We start from the raw sequence: 25,424 nt of genomic DNA, 5'->3' as shown, positions 1-25,424 counted from the left end.
AGGGTTGATGTGTTTTGGTGTTCAACAACAAACAGAAATCCCCATATTGTAAACCAGTTGTATGCCGGCTGAAACCAAGTTTTCTTAACAATATAATGACTGTTTTCAATGCCCTTTGAATCCATTTGCCTCGGGGAAATGTTTTGGAAGTGGGTTATTTGATGCTTGTTGTGTTACATCAGATTTAGGTTGATGCAGCTTTATAACAATACAAAAGAGTCCTCTGCCATCTTCATGGGGGAGAAGGGTGGCAATTCCCAGTTTGAGACATTGGTTAGACGCACTCCCTACTTTTTTTGCTTCTTTAAAGAAAAACAGCCGTTTCTGCCTTATTGCTTATCATGACAAAAGGAAATACACATTCAGTTCACTCTTTCCACAAAGGGAGGAGAACCTTTTAAAGCCAAATGGACTCCTGCCCGGTTTAGCTATCCAGCTTCAGCAACACAGAAAAGTGGGAGGGGGACAGAAAGCCTGCAGTTGTTGATAACAAATTCTGCAGATTGTATTCTGAGTTATCAAGGGGAGCAACCCCTATTCCTTTTGAAGAGATCTCTGTTCACACAAAAGCTCTTCCGTGAAGTCCTCAGTTGTGAGTAATTGGATTCCAGTAGGATACGTGCAAACACATTTCTGCTGTTTATGCTTCCTTTATGTATTGCATAGCTTGATTTCAACGCAACATGGAACAAGCAGCAATGGGTAGGTTCATATAAGCCACCACGACTAGGTTTCACCCAACATGCTAATGAGTGCTGGCTCGCAAATCATTCATGCATAAGACTATTTTATTTGAGCTTCACTATCTATGTAGAGATACTAGCATTGTTCAAGACCTTCCTACAAAAGATCATCCATTCTCTCTATCATGTCTTCTGGTCCAATGTGGAGACTCTGGCACAGGACTGCCTTCCATACTGAGTCAATCCATTACTCCATTTTGCTAACTGACTGGTCAACATTTCATTGGGAGTGTTTGGGCAGCACAAATTTACTCTTCTCCAGGACTTTATTTGCAGTCACCATTAGAATGAACGGGACCAAAATTGTAGACTTTCATTTGGGTTTGGGGGAAGTCTTTTAAAGGACAACGGGGATCCAGACCCCCGTATATGCCATCCAGACCCATGTCTGTCTCCCAAGCAGAACTCAAAGAAAATTTGCAGGCACCCAAATGAAAAAGACTGTCTACTGTTGCACTCATAGTTCAGATTTCATTTATCTTGACACTCTACAAATTGAACCTGGGTTTTCTTAATTGCAGGATGAGCTCTGCAACTATGGTAAGCAATGACACTGAGAGCACCGTGAGTCACTAATTCACATTTTCTGGTTTCACAAAATTCCCACTGCCTGTAGTAATTATGAATGATGAAAATCAGTGTAGCGTATGTATCTGTCTTTGCTACACTGTACTATAAAAAGTCTGAAAGTAACAAGCAAAATATGGAATTGTCAGAACTTACCTGGTCATATGACACTGGTGTCTGTCTGTGATTGGACAACTCTACAAGCGTACTAACATCTGTGCGCAGATCAGACTTGCAGCCAACCAAAAGCATTTTGGTGTTGGGGCAAAACTCTTGAATTTCTCCTTTCCACTGTAAAAATAAGACATTCATGATCATGCAATGCCATAATGCAATAATAAAGTAGTGCATCTTGCGCCACTGAGAAGTTTAAAGTGTTAATTCCTATCATGATTAGCTGTACACTTGAAGTGCTATGTAACAGTAAAGTAAAGCATCCAATTAAAGTATTAAATAGTATCGGATTGTAATCCTACACGCCCTTGTCTCTGAGTAAAATCAATCATGGGTAATAAAGCTTTTTTTTCTGAGCATAGATGCAAAGGATTGTAAGGTTCAGCTTTACTCAGGACTCAAATCATAAATGCCTTCATTGTGATTTTAGGATGCAGATTCAATCATGTTTACATCATTTACATCATCTGCATCTGCAGATGTCGATCATTTAAATCCTTTTCTTCCAGTCAAATTTATATAAATGCTTAAGTACGTATGGACGTACTTAAGGCTCTCAATAGCCTTTCCCCTCCACCCCAGAAATTGAGCTTCTCAACTGCAGATATATAGAAGAGTGAAGGATTAATACAGTCCATGGACCATATGTGGCCCCAATAGCATCCAGGGAAAGAGACAGAGATTTTAAAAAATCCAGAGTAGTCCCAGCATGGTGAACAAAGTTTTGTCCCTTTGGTACATGCCTGTAAAAAAGTTGGCACTTTGATTTATTTTTTTATTCAATTTATATGCCATCCATCACATTATCTTGACTGACTCTGTGTGGCTTACAATAGTATATTACTGCTTTGCCAAGACCTCCCTTTCAACATTTCCCCCCTTCTGGCCACAGATGTGACCCTAATATCTTTTTTTCCTCATCTTCTTCCTCCTTCTTTCCCCCAATGTAAAATCTCCCAACCATGCACACTGCCAAATCACAGTAGTAGATGGCTCTAAAGGGGTATATGAAACCTCTTATAGGTTTGGAAAAAGTAAATTAAAAAAAAACCCTCCCTAAAAATGAGAAACATGGACTGAAAATTCCAAGGCAGCCCTGCATGATGATGTCATTATACCTCTTTCTTTTGCTCCTCCCCCTCTCCCAAAGGGTGCAATCTCAGCTGAATTTGATCATGCTGTATGTTGGAGGAAGCTCTGAAATGGGGATTTTATTTCCATAACTTTTGTCCCGGGAACAAAAGTGAAGGATGGCAAGAGGTCTCCACTGCCTCATGAAGTGATGAGAACCTTTAGATTATCAGGAGGTTAGGTAAAGGTTCCCTTTGCACATATATGTAGTCATTTCCAATTCTAGCGGGCGGTGCTCATCTCCGTTTCAAAGCTGAATAGCCAGCGCTGTCTGATGATGTCTCCGTGGCCATGTGGCCGGCATGACTAAATGCCGAAGGCGCACGGAACACTGATACCTTCCCACCAAATGTGGTCCCTATTTTTCTACTTGCATTACATGCTTTCAAACTGCTAGGTTGGCAGAAGCCGAGGCAAGTAATGGGAGCTCACTCTATTACGCAGTGCTAGGGATTCAAACCGCTGAACTGCTGACCTTTCTGCTCAACAAGCTCAGCGTCTTAGCCATTGAGCAACTGCATCCCTTAGCAGGAGGTTAGAGATGTAAAAGTGTGTGAGAGAGAAGGAGAGAAAGGGGGAGAACTAGTCTATAATATCTTCCACTTTCTTTAATTATCCTTAATACATATGTACATCCAAAAGCAGAGAATATATACATATATATGCTCAGGGTTGAACTCTGACGTCTTTGGTGTTCACTGTACCTAAAAAGCTACCGCCCTACCTTGGTGCTACTGTATATACTGCAAATACCACACCTACTAGCCCTGATAATGTTATCTAATTGGGTAATGAAAGCAAACAACCAAACTCAGAGTCCACCAAGGACTACACACACACATACACCAGACAGAGATCAGTGGTGGGATTCAACATTTTTTACTACTGGTTCTGTGGGTGTGGCTTGGTGGGTGTGGCATGGCTTAGTAGACATGGCAGGGAAAGAATTCTGTAAAATGTCCATTCCCTCCTCACTCCGAGAGAAGATTACTGCAAAATCCCCATTCCCTCCTGATCAGCTGTGGCTCAAGAGGCAGAGAATAGATGGGGGGTGGGGCCAGTCAGAGATGGTATTTACCAGTTCTCTGAACTACTCAAAATTTCCACTACCGGTTCTCCAGAACTGGTCAGAACCTGCTGAATACCACCTCTAGTCAGGCAGTGTAAGTTATTTATTTAATTGGGACTCACTAAGGAGAAGCATAACTCAGTCTGATAATTTCAAATATTAGGCCACACTTTTATATTCCCTTTCACATTTATAGGGCACTTTAACCACCATCCACATCCCAAATACCCTTGCCCACTGGTTACTTTGCCTGTAGCTGATTATCTTATAGAGCTTACTCATTCTCATAATCGAATTACATAAATCAACTTTTTCCTTTTCTTGTGTATTTGTCTTTCTATCAGTTCTGTGGGCATGGCTTGGTCGTGGCACGACAAAACCGCGGTCCACTAAAGCGCGCCCGATTAAAGCGCGTACGTGATGTCATCAGCAGCGCGACAAATACGACCGCGGAGAAAAAAGGGCGCTTTAAAAAGCGCTTTTAAAGCAAGCCGATTCACGTTAAGGTAAGGGTTAGGTTTAGGTTTAGGGTTAGGGTTAGGTTTAGGTTAAGCGTTAGGGTTAGGTTTAGGGTTAGGTTAAGGGTTAGCGTTAGGTTTAGCATTAGGTTTAGGGTTAGGTTTCAGGGGGTTAGGTTTAGGTTTACGCGTTAATTTTAGCTTTACCGCTCACAGCGTGCTTTTTTCGTCGCGCTGTGATGACGTCAGGTACGCAGTTTTGTCGAGCGCGCTTTAGTCGACCGCGGTTTTGTGGTGGAACCGGCTTGGTAGGTGTCCTATGGCTTGGTGGGCGTGGCAGGGGAAGGATACTGCAAAATCCTTATTTTCTCCTGATCAGCTGGGACTCAGGAGGCAGAGAATAGATGGGGTGGGGCCAGTCAAAGGTGGTATTTACTGGTTCTCCGAACTACTCAAACTTTCCGCTACCGGTTCTCCAGAACTGGCCAGAACCTCCTGAATACCATCTCTGATAGAGATGTGTGTGTATGATATTTACACCTAATATACTCTATATATGTATGTATATGGCACTACCAACACCATTGTGTTTTAATGCAGAGTTGTCTTTTATGGTTTGCCAAAGATCAGAAGCCATCTTAAGGTGAATGGCCTGTCAGGACAAGTCTTGCATCAAAATTAGTGCTGCTAATTTTAAACCCATCCAACTCCAGAGGGCTGAGGAAGAAAGGCTGGCTGGCAACATGAAGCTCAGCATCCCCTGCAGACAGCCCAGCTGCCCTGCATCTGAGTCATCACATCAACCGGCAGCACAGATCTAATCAAGGGAGTTTCTGAGAGAGCAAGTTTCAACTGCTCCTTAAATTTCATGTAGCGTAATCGTTAGATTAAACTGTGGTCCTAACCTGTGTCCCGCACAAAATGCGGTCTGTACTGTGTGAAAATGGGCTTTTTTTTTTTTTTTTTTTAATATAAAGCAGCTTAGCACCAAGCCTAGGTGTGTATTTGCTCCCACTGCAGAAGGTGGAATGGGTTAGATCAGCAGCAATTCTAGAAATGGGCTACCTTCAAAATGCGTATCAGCAAGGCAGTGGGGGGGGGGGGAGGAAGAATGTAATCCAATTTAGTCACAATTAACCACAGAAAACACGGTTCAGCTACTCCTCGACTTACAACCACAGTTGAGCCCAACATTTCTGTTGCTAAGCGAAACATGTGTTAAGTTCAATTTGCCCTGTTTTAAGACCTTTCAGGCCACAGTTGTTAAATGAATCGCTGCGGTTGTTAGCAACGGAGTGAATCTGGCTTCCCCATTGACTTTGCTGATAAGAAGGTCGCAAAAGGGGATCACGTGACCCCGGGACACTGCAACTGTCGTAAATATGAGTCAGTTGCCAAGCATCTGAATTTTAATCACGTGACCAGGGGAATGTTGCAATAGTTGTAAGTGTGAAAAACCGTCATAGGTCATTTTTCTCAGTGCTGTTGTAACTTTGCTGTTGTAACTCAGTGCTGTTGTAACAGTCACTAAGTGAACTATTGTAAGTCGAGGATCACCTGTAATTGAATTGCATTTAAGGCTTGGGCAGTTGTTCTTTTAATATATGTAGAAGATCAAATGTGCATTCCCCTACTTCTCCCTATAGCTGAAGGTTTGCTTAAAACTAAAGGATACTTAATACACATGAATATATTGCTTTTTCAAATCCTTTAGTTCCTGGGATTCCCTTCTATTTATATGTAAGGCCTACTGGATATAATAAGCTCAATTTGCTTGATTACATTCCCACTAAAATATCTTCAATTGAGGGGTCATAACTTAAAGGAGTTTAGCGCTAACATTTCTCTAAATATTTCTTTTTGGAAAGTAACGAGAGATCTACTTCCATATCAGGCAAGAGGAACTGGGATGCTGTTGAACTGGAATTCTTCACGACACTACTTCTTGGTTCAGCTTGCTTTTTAGGTCTTTGGGAAGCTGAAATTCAGTATCATGGAAGTCTCAAAGGTGCTTTTTTCTTCCAAAGGCAATTGGAATGGTTTTTTTTTTTCCCCCTGAGGAGGAAGAAGAAAACGTTTTGCTTCTCATCCAAGAAGCTTTATCAGTTCTGATGGAGGGGTGGAACTGATGAAGCTTATTGGATAAGAAGCAAAACATTTTCTTCTTCTTCCTCAAGGAAAAAAAAACCAGTCCAATCACCTTTTGAAGAAAAGAAAAAAACACATTTGAGACAACTATGACCAGGATTGCTAAGAATCTCGACAGAATATCATCTGGAAAAACACAGGTTCCTAACCATTATCCTGTTTCATTAATAAATATAGGAGAACAGTGTTCTTAGGCAAAGGCATTCAAGAAAACTAGAAAATAATGTTTCAAGGATTTCATTGTCTTGAGATCCCACCTTTATACAATTTAACAAAGACTTGATTAGATATCTCCCTTCTCCTTATAAATTGCATAGAGAAGAGAATCTTCTATCTTTTTTTAGATAGGTTCTTCAAACAGTTTCTTGGTCCCTCCATAATTCAAAGAAATAAAGATGGATCTTTCTAATTTTAGTCCCTTTCAATTACATTTCTGTCTGCTCATATCCTTTTTGTGTCATTTCTTTACTCATCTTCAATTATTTTAAATAATCACCAAAAGCAGACATTCCTTAGTATGTTTTATTTATTTACACGTTTCCCATTAGCCTAATATTATATCAAAATGTTATAAAATGTTAGGAAAAAGATAGGCATCAAAACATAGAAAATTATTGAAATTCGGTGGATTGTCAATTTTTCCTAACGTATGAGATGAGAAACAAGTCAGATCATACTGCAATTAATAAAGATAAAATTCTACCCAAATCTAACAGTGGTTAATTTGGGGCCTAGGCTGAGCACCTTTTTTGACTCAACCAAACTAGTTCAGCTTCTGAGTCCTTAATTCATGGGTTATTTATTTGATTTCTGTAGCCACCCACCTGAAACAATGACTCTGGGGTGGCATACATCAAAAAATATAGAAACAATTAAAAACAAATGTTATATTTAAGAAGGAAAGATGAAGAAGCAATTTCCTTTAAGAAATAAGCAGCTGTACAAAATTCACCATGTTAGTCAATTAAAAAAGACACGGTTTGCAATTTGTTTAAGAGTCAGATATTAATCTCACCATTCTCCTCCTTTTGAGGGCAGCAGCTGGTTTTGTTGTCAATAAATAGTTTAATAATAAAATTGCTTTTCACTAAACCAGAACCAGTGGGAAACCTGTTCCTCTTCAGACATTCCTCAGCTATAATCTGTAGCAGTTCCTCTCAGTTTGGCCAATGGCAAGGATGCTGGGATTTTGACAATCTAGTTTTCCAAGATTCAGATTATATGATCCCCTACTGAGCTATGAGTCCTGGCCAACATATAGATCAAAGAGATAAATATGCTTGGGAAAACAATGAACTATTCTTTTTTTAATATTTTCATAGTAGTCTACATAGTAGCTGCATTTTTCCAATCCCCAGCCTGGATAATATATTTAAATATATAAAAATGAAAACCGTAGCATTTGATAGACATGCACATTTCTAAAACACCTACCTTTTTCAATACGCTGTCAAGAGTTTCTGGACGGCTGATGTCAAAGCAAATTAAGACGGCATCAGAATCTGGATAGGAAAGTGGGCGGACATTATCATAATAAGGAGACCCTGTTAAGAATAAATTAATTCAGGGTTATACAATAGAAAAACACATACATATCACAAAAGTATGTGCCCCAAGAGTTTTAATCATGGCACATGACAATCATTTCTAATCCTGTGCTCCCCAAATGCATTAGATTTCAGCTCTGATGACAGTTGCAACCCAACCCAATTTGGAGAGATTAGAGAACTCTCATGTGTCACAGGTATCATGATTTCCCGATCCTCAACTTCAAGGTTCTTTCATCCATTAGAACAGGGGTGTCAAACTCGATTTCACTGAGGGCCGCATCAGGGTTGTGTTTGACCCCAGGGGGCTGGAATGGGCATGGCCAGGGTGGGCATGTTCAGCTTGTTGTCACTCGTGTCGGGGGAGCCTGTGGTGGCCCGAGCACTCTGCCAGAGAAAACGGACTCTCCTCCTGTAACCCTTGTCCAGTGTGTGGCCTTCCCGAGCTCTGTTTTCACTGGCAAGGGCACCACAGGCCAGTCTTTCACTGTTTCCAGGGTGGCCCCACGGGCCAGATCTAAGCACCCCGTTGGCCGGATTCGGCCCCCAGGCCTTGAGTTTGACACCCCTTCATTAGAATCAGTAGAAGCCAGTATTAAAGATCATTTCATTTAGGTCAGCTTCAGCTGAAACAGCCACCATCTTTTGAACCTGTTTTACATTTACTAATAGAGAAGGAATAACCACATAGGGTAACCAATGGGCGTTCAGATCCTCTTCAGCCCATTTCTTATGGATAAGTCACCTACACATAAATAAAGCATGTGCTTACATGGCTTCCCAGAAACAGCTCTCACGTACAGTTTGGAAGGGAAACAACAATTTGAAATTGTTCTTGTTTCTCCGGAGAATTAAAATATGATTAAGCTCACTAAAATCTCTTACACTTATGCCAAGAGAGCCCAGGAGCTGTCTGCCTTCTTTTTAAAAGGACTACAGCTGTAGTAAAATGACACACACCTCTAATTTTCTGTTCCATGACTAATGTAGTTAGGTTCAGTTTGTTACCTCAGCATTTTTCAGAACTTGATTGAATTCTAGATCTAAACACTATATTAGGTTCACTTTAAGCCTGAACCCTAGAGAAATATATGCTCAGCATTACTTTCGCAATACCCAAGGCGGCCAGTCAGCCAAATGTTCCGAAATTGGAAAATATATACAATGTTTTAGCCTATTCCCATAAAGCTGTCCCCATAAAGCCTTCCCAAGCATTATCTCCCTATGAAATATCCAGCTACTAAACTTTTCATCACTGCAGATCCAAAGTAGAGTGCTGGGAGATCAGTTGGATGGTTAATTAACTATACCCTGTTTTCATGCCAAATTCATTCATTCATTCAGTGACCATTCAATAGCACTGAACAAGAGGGACTTACCATGGGTCCTGCTTCAGCATCCCGCAGTCATGTGACTGTCATTGACAACCTTCACTGCCAGCTTCTGACAAGCAAAGTCAATAGGGAAGCTGGCAGGAGGTCACAAGTAGCAATCACATGACCAGGAGAGGCTGCAACCATATGGGATTCACCTAATACAGCAACTGGGACTGCCACAACTGTCGTTACAGGTTGGTGCAGTCATGTGACACTGCACTTTACAACTGTGTTGCTTAAGTGACGGAGTTGCTGTGACCAGTTGCTATTGCTAAGCAAAGACTTTTCCTTGTAAAGCTCTAGGCACTTGCACCTTTAGCTTGTCACAACTTGTGACCCAATAACGCAACCACCAGAAACTCAACAAACATCTCATTTATGTTTCCTGCCTATGACTGGTATCAACCTAACCAGAGACAATATCTACAAAAGGGAAAAACTCTCTAGGATCAAGGCCATCATTCACTTAGCTGAGCATCCCATCTCCACAGAGTGGGCAACAAGAAGCAATGTGTTTGGGGACACAGAAAGTAGGACTTCTCTGCTGAAGCTCAGCAGTTAAAGTCAATCAGAATTGAGCTGAAGGGGACTTGGAGGTCTTCTAGTCCAATCTCCTGTTCAAGCAAGAGACCCTATACCATTTCAAACAGGTGGCTGTCTAGTCTTTTCTTGAAAAACCTCCAGTGATGAAGCACCTTCTGAAGACAAAGCTGTTCCACTGGTTAATTGTCCTCACTGTTAGGAATTTTCTCCTTAATTCCAGGTTGCTTCTCTGTGTACAGTTGACTCTATACTAGGGGTGTCCAAACTTGGGAACTTTAAGACTTGTGAACTTCAACTCCCAGTCCCCAGGCTGGGGAATTCTGGGAGTTGAAGTCCACAAGTCTCCACAAGTCTTAAAGTTCCCAAGTTTGGACACCCCTGCTTTATACAGTCATCATGACAACACTGATATAATGATCAGAGTACCCACAGCTTTGCGGATCACCAGATATGCAGCAAGGGTATAACTAAGTCCCTCCACTAAGCAGTTATCTGGCCACAGTCGCCATAAGTCTGGCCTGCCTTTACATGTAACTATTAATTTTCTCCGTCCTATCTGTAGGGTCACTTCTATCCTGCATCAGTAAAAGAATCCTTTGGAGCACCCGCAGTTTAATGACCTGCTCAAATCTATCAGAGGTCATTAGAGGGAATTGGTCTTCTGGAATGCAGAATTCCACATCGCCTCCAGCCACACTGTCTTTGCAAGCAGCTCCCATGAAACTTAAAAGCCTGCTAGAACTGGCTGTTTCTTGAAGAAGTCAATGGCTTAAGTATTTTTTAAATGGTTGAGTGGTCTTCCTCTCCCAGGAATCTGAAGAATTAGACTGCATCCTTAAAAACACATTTACTCCTGTTTATCATTGACCTGCCACAAAACGGTGTAGAAATAAAATGTCCCTTTTAGTTTAATGACCTGCTCAATCAACCAGCAGGATAATCTGTTCCATAACTCTCTCAGATCCTTTTCTTAACATAAAATAAATGACAATCAGCATATTACTGCATATGCTCAATCCCAGACCAGCTATATTTTATTTCCTGATAGATCCTTATTTTTCCTGATTTTTGTTTTGTTTTTTTGTATAGCACACCCTAGGGTTTTTGAGAGCCAGCCAAATCTTAGCAGGGATGGTGCTGGGCTGACAACCAGGGGGTCTTCTCTTGGCAGACATTCTCTATCACTGTGCTGGATAGTTGGCTGCATACTGTGTGCTGGAAGAGGGGACACAAATATTTGGTGATCAGATCGCCTTTGGCTTTGGGGAACGAGCCATGTTGAATACTTTAAACCTGCAGCATGCTACACAGATGAGTGAGGGATTGCATTGATAACTGAGCAGGATAGAGAGGACTCTGCAAAATGCGCCCCCCCCCTTTCCTGCTGTTTCAGGGTGTTTAAGGTAAACTGCAAAAGGAACTCATCTGGGGAAAAAAGGCAGCTGGACCAGAAGGAAGGAATTTGAGGAATGCTGCTTTTGAAGGAAACAGGAACATATGGAGCAAAGCTCCGGCCAGGAAAAACTGATCTGCAATTTCCTTTCAAGTTTAATTTGGGGCCTACCTTATGTATTGATTGGAAAAGGTTGCTCCTGGACATAAGCTAATAGATAAGGCACCTCTCCCATGCTAGGAATTGAATGCTCAGCAAGCTAAAGTTCTAGGAATCGAATCAACAAGCTAAAGTTCTAGAAGAAGAAGGAATTTCCTTAAGGTTTTGTGGGTTTTTTCTCCCACATGACACAATTCCATTAGCCCTCATTCAAACACTACATACAGCGAGGACCAGTTGATGGCACAATTTCCTCATCATTTCTTGTAGTATTACTCCAGATTTTGGATTAGGGAACGGAGAAGGGGTACCCCAAAAAAGAAGCATATGAAGTTGGGCATCTCAAATGATCTTCTACAAGAAGTATATTTATACTGTCAACACCAGAGCTAACTTTTATACAGGAACAATAAACCTATAGCCTCTCACTGCTGCTTCACTGGCTCCTGCTGGAATCTGGCAACACGGCCAAACACTTCAGAGGTAGAACAGTTATTACTGCAAATAGGGTTGCTAGAGAGAAAAAATGTGGCCCCCATCTGCAGTTTCCCCAAAGCTAGACTTTCAGATGCAACTTCTACAGTGACTTATCCCAAATCTAGATGTTCTCCAGATGTGTAAACAATTCCCAGAATTTTCAGGAATGATCAAGCTGGCCAAAGAATTCACATCTAGAGAAGAAAGCCTATGCTGAAGTAACTCCAAAGGGGCTTACCACATTACAATTATTAATGCAATAGAAATGTTTAATAGCCATTAAACGTTTGTGGAATAATGCATTTAGTTAAGCTTAAATGCCAACAGTGAGACAGACAACTCACCCCTCTCTAGGTATGTTCTGTGACCTGACATGCAAAGTTAAAATATAGCCCTCGCTCCCAAAAAGGTATTTACTTTTGGAGGATACCGATTGTCTTAAATCAAATGAGAATATTTGCCCATCTAAACTAGGGGTGGGCAACTATGGTCTTTTTACAATCTGTGAACTACAATTCCCAGAATCCCTAAGCCAGCATAAACCATAAAATGGCCATAGTTCCCCACTCCTGATCTAAAGAAACACAACTAACCCTGCTTAGCACAAATTTACCAAGGACATCTTGCCAAGTTCTTTTCCATAATATGCCACCAAATTCTTTCCCCTTGGATATGGAAGTCAAAGTACTTTGCAATTAAGATAGTGCTATTCTGACCAGAGATGAACTGAGCCAGTTCTGACAGGTGCTGAAGAATCTGTAGCGGAAATTTCGACTAGTTCGGAGAACCAGCAAATAGGCTGGCCCCGTCCCCACTGCCTTCCAGCTGATCTTCTTTTGTTGCCCTGAACAGGAGAACGGAGCTGGAAAGCAGTTTAAGTGGGGTGGGAGGGAATGGAGATTTTGCAGTAACCTTCCCCTAGGAGTGGGGAGTGAATGGGGATTTTACAGTATCCTTCCCCTGCCACACCCACAAAGCTACATCAACAAAACCATTTCCTGCCCACAAAGCCACGCCCACAGAACCGGTAGTAAAAAAAAATTGAATCCCACCACTGGTAGTGACCCTACTTTTAAGACATATGTTCTTGTCTGGCTCTTCCTGATGAGATTACTCATCAGACACCTGCAACTGACATATGCATATATTGTATTCAGATGCAATATCAAACCATGGTTTCTTATGATGAACTCAGCCTCAAAGTGGCCTCTTGTGTCTGTTTTTCAGTGTGGTTGTGGAAAGTTTCTGATGACTTTTCCTGAACCATAATCAGAGAGCAGATGATCACTCTTTGCTCCTACCAAGGCTTTCTTTCAAGAAAAAGGCACAAACTATTGGATTTAGCCATTACAATCTGCTCTGCCCACTTTTAAAGGGCAAAGTCACTGGTCCCACCTGCCCTTTTCTGATAAAAGAATAGGCAGCCTTTAAGCAACATATATATAACTCAATAATATATATATATATATATATATATATATATATATATATATATATATATATATATATATATATATATATATATATATATATATATATATATATATATATATATATATATATATATATATATATATATATATATTAGCTGGCCAAAATCTAAGTTGTGCTTTTATGGCACACCTACTGTCTAAAAATGTAACCATGATCACAGTTTTTAAAGCTGGTATTCCAAAACCACTGTTCTCTCAAGTGCAACCCACGGATAACCACATACTATGCTTTATCATCATGCTATAAAACCTCGACTAACTTCGGGGAAATGCACAATATTTTAATTTCCAACCTACAGCTATTGTGGTAGCTCTTAGCATGGGTGCCACCTTCTCCACATTCTTGAGACAGGCACGGGCATGATGAACCTTTAACTTCCAAGGTTCATTAAACTTTGGATAGAGATATTGCTTGCATAAGAGAAGAATAAAGCACCTCACCCCAAAAATATAATAACAATTCTTTAGACACATACCTAAGTGTTCAGTCATCACCCAGGAGATCTACATACCTTATATGTACATGTCTATGAATGATATACTGATATGCCAGAGTCACCTTATTTAATTATAAATTTGCTGAATCCAACGATAGTGGAAACCAATCTGGCGTTCTTATCTGGGGGAAAATGTGAGGGAATGACTGAGGAATGTTACTGTATGCTGCATCTTTTAAGAATATATAGTTACATTTTGCTTCCCAAGGAATGTATTTTCTTTCAATAGCCATCCTTTATCTCTGCCCAAGTCAGTCAGCAATTAGGAACAAAAGCATCAGGATGGAATTCAATAGGGCATTTTATCCTCGCAACCTTTTTTACTTAGAACCAAATCCTCAGAGCTGAGGAATCTTGAGAATGTGTGCAAAATCTAAAAAGTCTCTTTTCAAGAGAACTCAATAGCGGTCTGTTCAATCTTTCCCCAAGATGGTTTTCAAAAACCCTGAAACCCTGCCCAAAACAGAGAAATGGCACAGATTGAGGAGATCACTGTACATCCGATGAATATTTGGATTCAGAATGTATTACATCAATGAAGTTCCCAGAGATTAGCAATCTGCGTATAGTGTCTATATGGTCTTATGAGGCTAAAGTTTACTGCTGGGAAGCTAACATTCCAAGTCAAGCTTGCCTCTTTAACACATTTGTTTCAGTAACCATTTGGGGAAGGGGTGGATTAGGGGCTAAGGTGGGTTCCTACCAGTTTAGTGGTTTGGCAGCCTGGATCGCTGGAACTGGCAGCAACCCAGGCCTGCCACATCCGTGAACCTCCAGTCACCTCCGCCATCTTGTTTATCAGTTCTGCGCATGCGCAGAACAATTTCTATTGCATGCGCATGCAGTGGGTATCAAGTGTGTGTGTGTGTGTGAAGCACACACACACAAATGAAGCGCGGACATGAGCAAACCGGCAGCAGTGCCGGCCGGAACCCACCCCTGGGTAGGGGGTTGCTCTAGGCAAAAATCATTCTCTGTCCAATCTACATCATACATTGTACATACGTATTACAGGTAGTCCTCAACTTACAACAGCTTGTTTAGTGAGCTTTCAAAGTTACGATGACACTGAAAAAAGTGACTTAGGACCATTTTTCAGAGTTACCTTTGCAGCATCCTCACAATCATGTGATCAAAATTCAGATGCTTGGCCCTACTTGATTCATACTTTGGACCATTGCTGGGTCTCAAGGTGATGTGATCCCCCTTTGCAACCTTCTGACAAGCAAAGTCAACGGGAAAGCCTAGATTCACTTAACAACCCTGCTACTAACATATCAACTGTAATACATCAACAAGCTAGAAATTTCAACGTATTCTGTAATATTTATCAATTGTTTTAAAACTGTTTTATCTAATGCGAAATTTTAGATTACATTTGTACTTTGCTGTTTGATCTTTGGGTCATAAATAAAATGACTACCTGAACAATTTTTGATAGTGAAGTTGTGGTATGACAGCACAAACTCCCTTCTTTATGTATTTGCATGCCAAGTTGCAACACAAATGCGAGTGAGTATATCTTGATCACAACATGCATTCCATATGTTGATATCCTTGTTATTAGGAAAGGACATTTAGGCTTCTCTATACTGACACCTTGATCCCACTTGTCAACCTGACATGGCTAAATGCAGGTTCTCTAGCTTCATGCCAACCATTTTTCTCCCAGGTTTTCCCTCTTGCTGCCTAATGAAAGTTTCCCCTTGTTGCCTGATCAAGGTTTCTAATAAATGTTCAAAAGCTTGTTCAATATTATAGGATCATTGAAAAATTGGTCTAAGAAGCACAATAGCAAAAGCACTTAGACTTATATACCACTTCACAACATTTTACAACTCTCTCTAAGCTTTTTACAGATTCAGCATTTTGCCCACCAAAATCTGGGTCCTCCTTTTACTGACCTTGGAAGGATGGAAGGTTGAGTCAACCTTGAACCAGCCAGGACTGAACTGCTGGCAGTGGGTAGAGTCAGCCTGCAATACTGCATTCTAACCACTGAGCCACCATGGCTAATTTTAAACACAAATGTAAAATGAGCACTAAGACCAGCAGAAAATACCATTGCTGCAGAAGTAGCGCCTGATAGTAACTTGTAATAACTGTTAATCACTATTTTGATCAGGGATCTGCCACTGACCCATTGCCTCAAGTACCAGTTCCCTAAGCTGAGTGGTGATCAGTTTATATGCTTATCTCCCAGATGTCATTCATGAAAAAGCTTCTTAACCTCAATTAAGTTATCATGGATGGCTTTTATAATCAAATCTAGCCTATATAACAATCCTGGTTATTCAAAGGAATCAGATGGTCTTCACCATATTCTTTTCCAGAAACAGAAAGAGTTACCCAATTTGAGTTTATTAAGGCCTTTTCTCCAAGGCATTTTGGAAGACTGACAATCCGCAATGATTAATATTTTATCTGGGAAACTAGTGGCTAATTGCTAAACTGATCAAGAAGATGAAATGTCCCCTGAAATTATATAATATTTGCAGGCTACTCCAACATTCCAAAAGGCCACAGAATGTTTCAGAAGACAAATTACTTTGACCTATGATAATATTCTTTGAGGATTTATGGGAATTGGAACCCAACCTATCTGGGATGACTATATTTGGATTACCCTAGTAGATGAATATCAAAATCAATTAATCTGAAAGTTGTCAAGGCCCCTTGGTATGCCATCATGTTTTTCTTGTAATTAAACTTAATTAAAATTCACATATTAGCCACCCTCAATGTCCTATGATTTAGCACTGGGTAACCGTATAACTGTGAAATCTGAACGTCTGAAAACAATTTGAATAAGAGATTATAAAACACATCTGCTAGATGTGATGGATAAGCTATTTAACATAAGGGGGGAAAAAACCCAGTAAACAGACATATGGTTTTCATTGGGTACACCTTTCAGGTGCTTTGAATTCTTAATAAAATATTGCAAAAATAAAGCTGCTAAAATGAGCTCATTTTCTGTGGCAACAAGCTATATAAGACGACTGTGAAAGAATAAATAATTTACTACAAATTATTTTCCAGTAACTGCAACAAGGAAGAGTGTCATTGTTCAATCTGGCTAATATACTTCATGTGCAATTTAGATTAATGAGACAATAGAACACTCTCCTAGGGTGGGTACTTTGTGGAGTGTAAAATTAATATTTTAATGCAGTTTACAGATTATGGCTTACATATTTTTTTTCTTTTTGGTACCTTTGCATATCATGTTGACTCCTCATCACTGCCTGAGCAAAGCCGTCCAGTTTTCAGGCAAGAATTTGGAAGTGGTTTGCCCTTATTACCTTCCTAAGGTTGAGAAAAAGAGTGACGGACACAAGGTCACCCAACTGGCTTTGTGGCTCAACTGGGCCAAGAACAGAAGGTCTTCTAGTTTCTAACCTGATGCCTTAACCATTACACCAAACTGGCTCTCATCTTACAGCATATCAAAAGTCAAGATTGGCGACTTTCAACCCCAGGGTTGTATGCAACTCCAGAGTGCACTTTTTGTGGGGGAGTCTCCTCTGGACAAGGCAACACAATTCTGCACAATTTTGAGTTGGGAAATAATGAGAACCTTAAGGTAAGACATAAAAGAAAGCAGAAGATGGTTTAAAAATAAACAATAGCATTCCCATCAAAAACCAAGGTCACACACATGAATAATGGAGCCTGGTCAACTTTGCTATAGATATCTCTCACCACACTTGGTCTCTAAAGGATTGCCCACCCCTGTCATAAGGGGGTCAATCCAAATCAGGAGCACATAATCAGAGGCTGGGTTCTTAATGGGAAGAGAGAGTTGCTAGGCTGTGTGCTCATAGTATAGATCAGGAGTAGTCAACCTTTTTATAACTACCGCCCACTTTTGTATCTCTGTTAGTAGTAAAATTTTCTAACCGCCCACCGGTTCCATGGTAATGGTGATTTATAAAGTAGGAAAGTAACTTTACTTTATAAAATTTATAAAGCAGAGTTACAGCAAACCCCTACTGCCCACCATGAAAGCTGGAACGCCCACTAGTGGGTGGTAGGGACCAGGTTGACTACCACTGGTATAGATGTTTTAAGCATGTCAGAATACTAGTGCTGCCTGTTCCCTTAATGTACTAGATTTATGACACAAAAACACTGTGAAGGCTGGACTGCACTCTCTCATTTTAAAAATGAGACCTTGGCTTTCACAAAAATGGCTCTAAAGCAACTCTATTGGTTCCTATTTGAATGTTTGTAATCCCAACAGCTCTAGGGATAGATTAAAGCATAAAATATTCAGATATTTATTGTACTTGTTGATTTCTAAACCTTTCCATGAATTTTAACCCCAAAGCCAAGATGTGGTCAAACAGCAATTAACCGCTGTTAATTGAGAACACTACTCGTTCAGGAATGCTCATCCCAAATGTACAGTGAAATAAAGTAGACCCACTCACTTAATGAGAACACACGAGACTAAGAGTCATATTTAAATGTTTTGGGAGCCTCAACCAACATTTGAAGGATGAGCACTACCCAAGTGGTATCATTAAAAGCGAAGCATTATTTTCTTGAATTGTGTTCAATTAAACAGTAGACTAGTTCTGGTAGACATGAAGTCTATAAAAATTCACTGCATTTTAGCAATTTGCATAGTCGTATGCTGTAAATAAAGTACATAATGGAACATCACATATTTTTTCCATACATAACTCACCCCAATTTTGGGATTTCCTAATGGGAGATTGTCCTTTTGTTCTTTTTATTCTGTTTTGCCATCCTTTTGCCCCAATTATCATCTATAGTCAAGCAAGCATTTCCCTTATGTGGTTAACAGGGTTGATCATGTAGCCCTGTAGGTGCTGAAAACCAATTTCCTAGCCAGCACAGCCAGTGATAAAGATGACAATGAAAGTTGGATTCCACTATGAGGATCAAAGGTTGACTACTTCAGACCATTATATTGATATTTATTGCTACTCTGATGTTTGAGCTGTGTCCTATTCAAGCAGTCAGGCTTTAATGCAAAGTTTATGCAGTTCAAACTAGGCATAGATTTTGACTTGGAGTCATGCTGCAATCCTATAATCTCTAGATGAGAATAGGTCTAGCAAACAGAACAGTCCTTTCCCCTATAGTAGGCTTGCAAAAGATATGCTAATCTCTAACAAAGATGAGAAGGATAACTTCAGACTAAGGTTTCTCTACCCAGTAATTCACAGGTGTGAGTAATACAGATTAGAATTACTTTTTTAAAGAGTTATAGCCCCTACTTATTGTGCACCTAAAAAATACCACAGGGCAGTGTAGTAGAGATCTTAGGACACTGATGAGCAAAATAACTCAACATACAGAAACATAATAATTAAGAATTAAGGCAATCTCCTGAAAGTTTTGAAGTCTGTTTCATCATATCCTGTTGGAATTGGAAGGCTAGGTTTGATTCATGCCAGGAAAAAATTGTTCTATTTTGTTTAGCAACATAAAAATGCTGGGATAATTAACCCAGTAAATGCCAGATTTTTTAAAACTATTAATTCTCTTCACCTCCAGCTAATAGGGCATTAGGCCAAGAGCAGTGGGAACCACAGCCCAAAATATCTAGGCAGCTGATACTTGACAACTAATTTATAACTCCAAGAATAACTAAAAAATGTCAGTAGGATCCTAATCTGAAGTGGTTGGCTTAGATTTAAAATAAGGCCCATTGGTTTAATGGAATTTAACTCTCACTCATAAAGTTTAAAAACAAAATTATTCCACAGAGCACCCTTAACATGTACCATAGTTTAGGAGATCTCCAACTTTGAATAAAAGCCGAAGTTCTGTGATTTTTTTTGTGTTAATTTTCCTTCACTCCCTTTCTCCATTTCATGCTCTTTCTCCTGCTATGGGGTGGAAGGAGAGAATTAAATTTTGCTCTATCACAGTGGAGGGAGAAAAGCAGCAAGCATTCCTCTGTAGGGGGAGGAGGAAAGAGAAAGAGAATCAGAGCTGTGGGCCTCCCAGCTGTCATCCACATCTGGAAGCTTGCATTCCAATGATGCCAACAGCAGTAATGTGCTGTGAAGATTGCTAAAGCAGAAAGGACTTAATTGTGGTGTCTTCAAAAGAGCTGTAGAAATGTTGCCCAATGTACAAGACAAGCAGACTTGCCATTTGGGGCTTTTATTAACATCCTTTCCCCATCGGACCATTCTTCGTGCCGCAATGTGATTTCATAACGTTGCTTCCAACTGGCAAACAAACATTTGTCCTAATACTTAAAAGTGTTTTTAAAACCAGAAAGAACTTTGTACTTTGTGTGTTAGGCTGTAAAACAGGCAGCCTCTTCAGCAACTCTTTGGGTTTCTTTGCCTCAGAAGAATGCTAACCCACTGGGTGGTCTTACACACACCAGGCTGAAGGCAATACAGACAAGAGTTCAGATTGTCTTGCCATTCATTCTGATCATCCTGTACCCTTCTTTGTCTCCCACCCCTTACCTTCTTTAGTGGCATGTTTTTTTTAATCATCATAAATGACAGTGAACCAGGAAGATTTTATTTGCTCTGCACACATAATTTTATAGGCCTCATCTCAGTGATACAAAATCAGTTAGAAGAGCAGGAGAGAGAGAAGTAAAATTTCTTATGCCCTTAGAAAAGGCTTCTAAGATACTAATATATCACCTGCATATAAATTTAATGAGTAAAATATTGAAAGAAACAGATTCCAGCATTCCCTGGTTTTTGCTCTTTATGGAATGCTGTGCTCGAACGAATGTATTTCATTGCTAAATGGAGCTGATTTTATTAGGCCATGACAGGCTCTAGGATTTGCAGTGGTTCTTGGGAATACAAAATCCAGCCACTTCTTTTAAAAGAGAATTCAGCCTTATGCAAGTGCTGAGGGGCATCAGTGTAACTGTGTACATTGCTTCTAGCATCTCCTTGCACAGTTCATTGCAAAGCTCTTTACAGATTTGGCCTGAAGGTCCAAAAGGAGTTATAAATTTGCTCTATATTTACATGAAATATAATCATTTAGCAACGATTAGATTTCATGTAAATATAGAGCAAATTTATAACTTCTTTTGGACCTTCAGGTCTAAAAGGTATAAATATATACAGTATAAAACCACCAGAAAACACAGATTAGTCTCTTTATACGACTATTGTTTCAGTCCTTCAGAAATGATCCAGGTTACACTTTTTCTTTAATTTCTCCCACCATCTCAACATTATTGCCTTAGGATAGAACATGGGCTGAAATGACAGCATCTGCAAACCTAGCATTAAATCACAGGATGGCCTAGCAGAAAGGCAAAGTCTCAAGAGGATTATTTATGGGGCAGAAAATTCATTTGGAAGACTGCGAGACAATCTGGTGCACAGCAGAAGGGGGGAAAGAAGCAATGGTTTCCAGTGTTGTAATTTAGCAAGATGGAGTGCAGGGAAAGAGAAGGACCATCATTCAGGAGTAAGTACAAACAATGGACGTTAGAGGCCCATGGTTCAAACGCTGATATCCCCATGTAAGGTGGGAATGATTTTTGTTTGAAAGCCACAGGATCATTGCTAGTCAATTCAAGTTATGTTGATCTGCCTTGTAAGAAAACAACGGTTCCTGGACTTGGGAAACAAGGCTTCAGGATTCCTGGACCTACTTTACTTTAAGCAGCAAGTAAAAGTGACCAAATTATATCAGGTGTACAACAATGATGGCTCAGTTGAGAGGAAATCCTGTCATTTATTTTCCTCAAGAAACCTTACATACTGAGGTGACCTGAATACGACAATTTCAGGTCTACATCCACATTACTAGAGATCCCAAGACAAATTTCACAGAAGAACCCTTTTCTTACCACTGGTTAAAACAATTGGAAGGTATAAAGTCTGTTCAGCTGCCAAAATTCAGCAATTCCACTCCTCAATTGTCTATCTTGTCACTGCCCCTTTTTTCTAGAATTACCTAACAGCATCTTAAACTATGCTCAGGCATAAAACTCACATTTGCCTTTAAACTTCTTTCAGCTTTTTGTCAAATTTCATTTCAAAAGCTTTTCCACCCCCTGCTGGATGTATTGGCAAATCCTCCAGGGATTACACCCCCATGCCAAAATCACCTCATATCCACTAAGTGAAGGACTTCCTACACCTTTTGCGGTGGAGAGTATTTGGGGGAAGAAAATATGTGGGAAATGCATGCCAAAACGGCAGGGGGGAAAATCAGTGAGAAACACGTACACACCCCCAATATATGCCGGCATATGTGTATTTACTCATTTTCTTGCGGCTGTATAAATTACATATTACCAGAAGGAGAACACATGCCGGCTCCCCCCAGCCGTGGAGGCAAATATTAAAAAGAATGGCTCACAATAGGCCAGTATAACCTTCTCCCATCTGTTCAGCTAATTACCCTAAGACCCTTGAGAGAATTAAAAATAAGAGGGGAAAAAGGGGGGAGAGTCAGGTAAACATGATGGAAGCATTAACCACACTGCAGAAAGAGTTACAATTAAAACAAAGGAAGGAGGGAGGAGGGGACACAATACTTTATGTCAAAATCTGACACGTACACGCACATATCCCTCTGAAAAAGGCAGCTTTCTAGATGGCAAGTAATTACTTCATCAACAGGGTGTTAACAGAGGTTTGAGTGAAGCCTTATAATTACGACACAAGGCAGCTATGAGTCACTGGAATGGCATGGAAACAGAAGGAGAGAATTCCTGCTACACAGCTAGGCTCTTACCCGAAGTGTCCCACAGGCTGAGCTCTATCCTCTGCGTGTCTATTTCAAAACTGGCGGTGTAATTCTCAAACACAGTGGGCACATAATTCTAGGCAACAAAAGAAAGAAGAACAGTGTTACGGTCGCTTGAAAGTGAACACATGGCTTTTAACATTTTTTTTCTCCTTCTTGGAAGATTCACAGACTTGGAAAGAGACACAAATCTTTCCCTGGATCTCTCAGCCACCGGCCATGCCTTTTAATTCTATACCACTTTCCTTCATTGCTTTACATTGCGGCATCAGGCTCGGTTCACCTCCCTCCAACCAAGTTTATACTTCTCAGATCTTGAAAGTCAAACCAGCCTTGTTCACACTTGGTCAAAGGTCAGGGTAGATGGGGGAGGGGGGAACTAATGGGAGTCATTCTTCAAACATTTCGTGGGCACCAGCTTGGGGAAAGACAAATTAAAATGGATTCTGTTCCTGGATGAGGAATGCAGTAGCAGAGGGGGCAGGGGTCTGGATGCCCCCCACCCCATTGTTCTTTCCTTCCCCATCCCTCATGAAATATCTTTTCAGGAGGGAAAGATACAATAGGTGTAGCTTGTCAAAGTCCTGCTAAGAGTTTTTCTGCATGCCCAAGTATGCTTTAAACAGATTCTTAGGGCTTCAGTCCCTCAACTTAAACAAGTTAAATGTATTAAATCAAGGGGCCAGGGGTCTACTAAATTTACTAACTCAATTGTTATACATAAGTTCAGCAAAGCTTTACTAAAGAGTGGAGGAGGGATAAAGGACAGAGGCTAGAAGTTGCAGGCATCCAATCCATTTCCTCACTAGTGATTTATAAGGCAATGAACCAGTCCCCGGGCTAATATATCAGCCAAGGAGACAGGCTTTATGTCACCGCCGGGGTGGCTGGGTGACACTATCAATCACGAGCGAGGAAGCGGCTTTAATCCGGACAGTACATTCGGGATCCAGAGCTACACTGAAGTCTCTCAGAAGAAAGACTTGGAGAGCAGCTTCACTGAAAAGCTGAGATCCTGAAGATCGCAGTGCTCCCCCCCTCCCCCGCTCATCATCACCTTCACCATCCCCAACCCGGGTCCGGGACAGGCTAATTTCTCGAATATGGGATCCGGATCCGGTGGCATTTCTTTGGCATTCCGCATTAAACCGAGCGTCACGAGAGGCCGTTCCCCGGGAAATCCGGCTTAAAATAAACTTCCGAGAGGGATCCCCCCAAGCTTGGCGGGTGGCAACTTACCTCGGGAAAGCAGTCCTTGGCGAAGACGTGAAGCAACGCCGTCTTCCCACACTGCGTATCTCCCACCACCACTATTTTGCACTTCACATTCTGATTAGGGTCCATGATCGATTTGCTGGTTAATTTCTGGCTAGCTCTTCTTTCCTTCATTGAGATGTCCGTAATCTTTTGGTTTCCTCCTCTCTCTCTCGGATTAATTTTTTTGAAAAAACCCACGCAAGTTATCAGTTTCGAGGAGGGGGGCGGGGGTGGGGAGGCGATCCAAAGCGCAAAAGGAAAATCTCCTGCCAAACTCGGGGCTCGCTCGCCGATCCTTTGAATCGCAGCTATTCGGCTCCCACCTCTTCGCGTCGGATCCTAAGGCAAACTGCTTTGTTTCACTCCGCCCTGCCGGAATTTATATGCCCCGCCGCCTTCCAATCCGAGGCTCAAGGAAAGAAAGGAGCGATCCGCCTCCTGCCCTTTTATGGTTGCTAGAAGCCGGTCAGGCACCGACGGCAACCGGCCGAGACGCGCCCTCTAGGGGAGAAACAACCGGGAGTAACGCGGCGACCGCGGGAAGGAGAGATCACCCCAGCCCGCTAGGAAGCGGTGATCACATGCTATTTGACAAAGGACCTCGCTCAGTACAGCGGTCCTCGATTTACAGCCCAGTTGAGCCTGTTGTTAAGTGAGACATTTGTCAGTGAGATATTTGTCAAGTGACTTTTGCCCCATTTTACGACTTTTTTGGCCTCAGTTGTTAAGTGAATCATCTCAGTCGATAAGTTAGTAACCCGGTTGTTAAGTGAATGCGGCTTCTCCACTGACTGCTTTTTCAGAAGGTCGCAAAAGGGGAGCACATGACCTTGGGCTATAGTGATGGTCATAAGTGTGAACTGGCTGTCAGCGTCTGAATTTTGATCACGTGATCATGGGAATGCTATTATGGTCATAAATGTGAAAAACGGGTCATAGGTCACATGTTTCAGTGCCGTTGTAATTTTGAACGGTCACTAAGTGAATTGTTCTAAGTCGAGGACTACCTGTGCCAATTACAGTCACGGGTACTCCTCGACTTACAACCACAATTGAGCCCAAAATTTCTGTTGTTCAGCAAGATAGTTGTTAAATGAGTTTTGCCACATTTTACAACCTTTCTTGCCACATTTATTAAGCGAAACACTTTGGTTGTTAATTTACTGACAGGGTTGTTAAGTGAATCAGGCTTCCCCATTGACTTTGTTTTTTCAGAAGGTCGCAAAAGGAGATCACATGACCCCCAGACGCTGCTCACATATTTCATCCCAGAAATTCCCTTGCAGAGAGTGTGCTTAACATACAGAGGTGTTTAAAAGTTTGTAGACTCTCTTGAATTTTCAATATTTTCTACATAAATATGATATAAAATGTATATGTTTTTCACACAAGCCCTAAAACAAGTGGACGAAGAGAGCCCAACTGAAGAAATGAGTCAAAACTATTATACTTCTTCATTTGTTTACTGATAATTTTTTCCCCAAACTGATTATGTGGACATGGAGGGAGAATTTCTTTCCATCTTAGACAAGATGAAAACCACACCTTAAGGGAAGGAATCCACAAAAATTGGAGCTAACGTCATCCTTAAATGATTTCTAGTCCAGCCTCCTTTTCAGCAGCATGAGAGAGAGAGAGGGAGGGAGGGAGGGAGGGAGGGAG

General features: G+C 40.9%; 1 protein-coding gene across 1 annotated transcript in view; it reads right to left on the bottom strand.

Moving 5' to 3' along the window:
• Positions 1-24,112, bottom strand: part of RND3 (Rho family GTPase 3) — a 28,405-nt gene extending 4,293 nt beyond the window's left edge. Inside the window, exons 1-4 of the mRNA XM_014066399.2 lie at positions 23,745-24,112; positions 22,494-22,581; positions 7,725-7,834; positions 1,467-1,601 (exon numbers count right to left, since the gene is read on the bottom strand). Coding sequence (XP_013921874.1) covers positions 1,467-1,601; positions 7,725-7,834; positions 22,494-22,581; positions 23,745-23,894 — 483 coding nt within the window. The 5' untranslated portion in view covers positions 23,895-24,112. The remainder of the gene's footprint in view (positions 1-1,466; positions 1,602-7,724; positions 7,835-22,493; positions 22,582-23,744) is intronic.
• Positions 24,113-25,424: the final 1,312 nt, after the last annotated feature.

This window comes from Thamnophis sirtalis, unplaced genomic scaffold (genome assembly GCF_051295495.1).
Source record: "Thamnophis sirtalis isolate CommonGarterSnake01/CBP01778 unplaced genomic scaffold, rThaSir2_p1.2 scaffold_1, whole genome shotgun sequence".
In the NCBI taxonomy this organism is placed as follows: Eukaryota; Metazoa; Chordata; class Lepidosauria; order Squamata; family Natricidae; genus Thamnophis; species Thamnophis sirtalis.
Note: the sequence above shows the minus strand (reverse complement) of the source record. Positions and strands in the feature narration are given on the sequence as shown.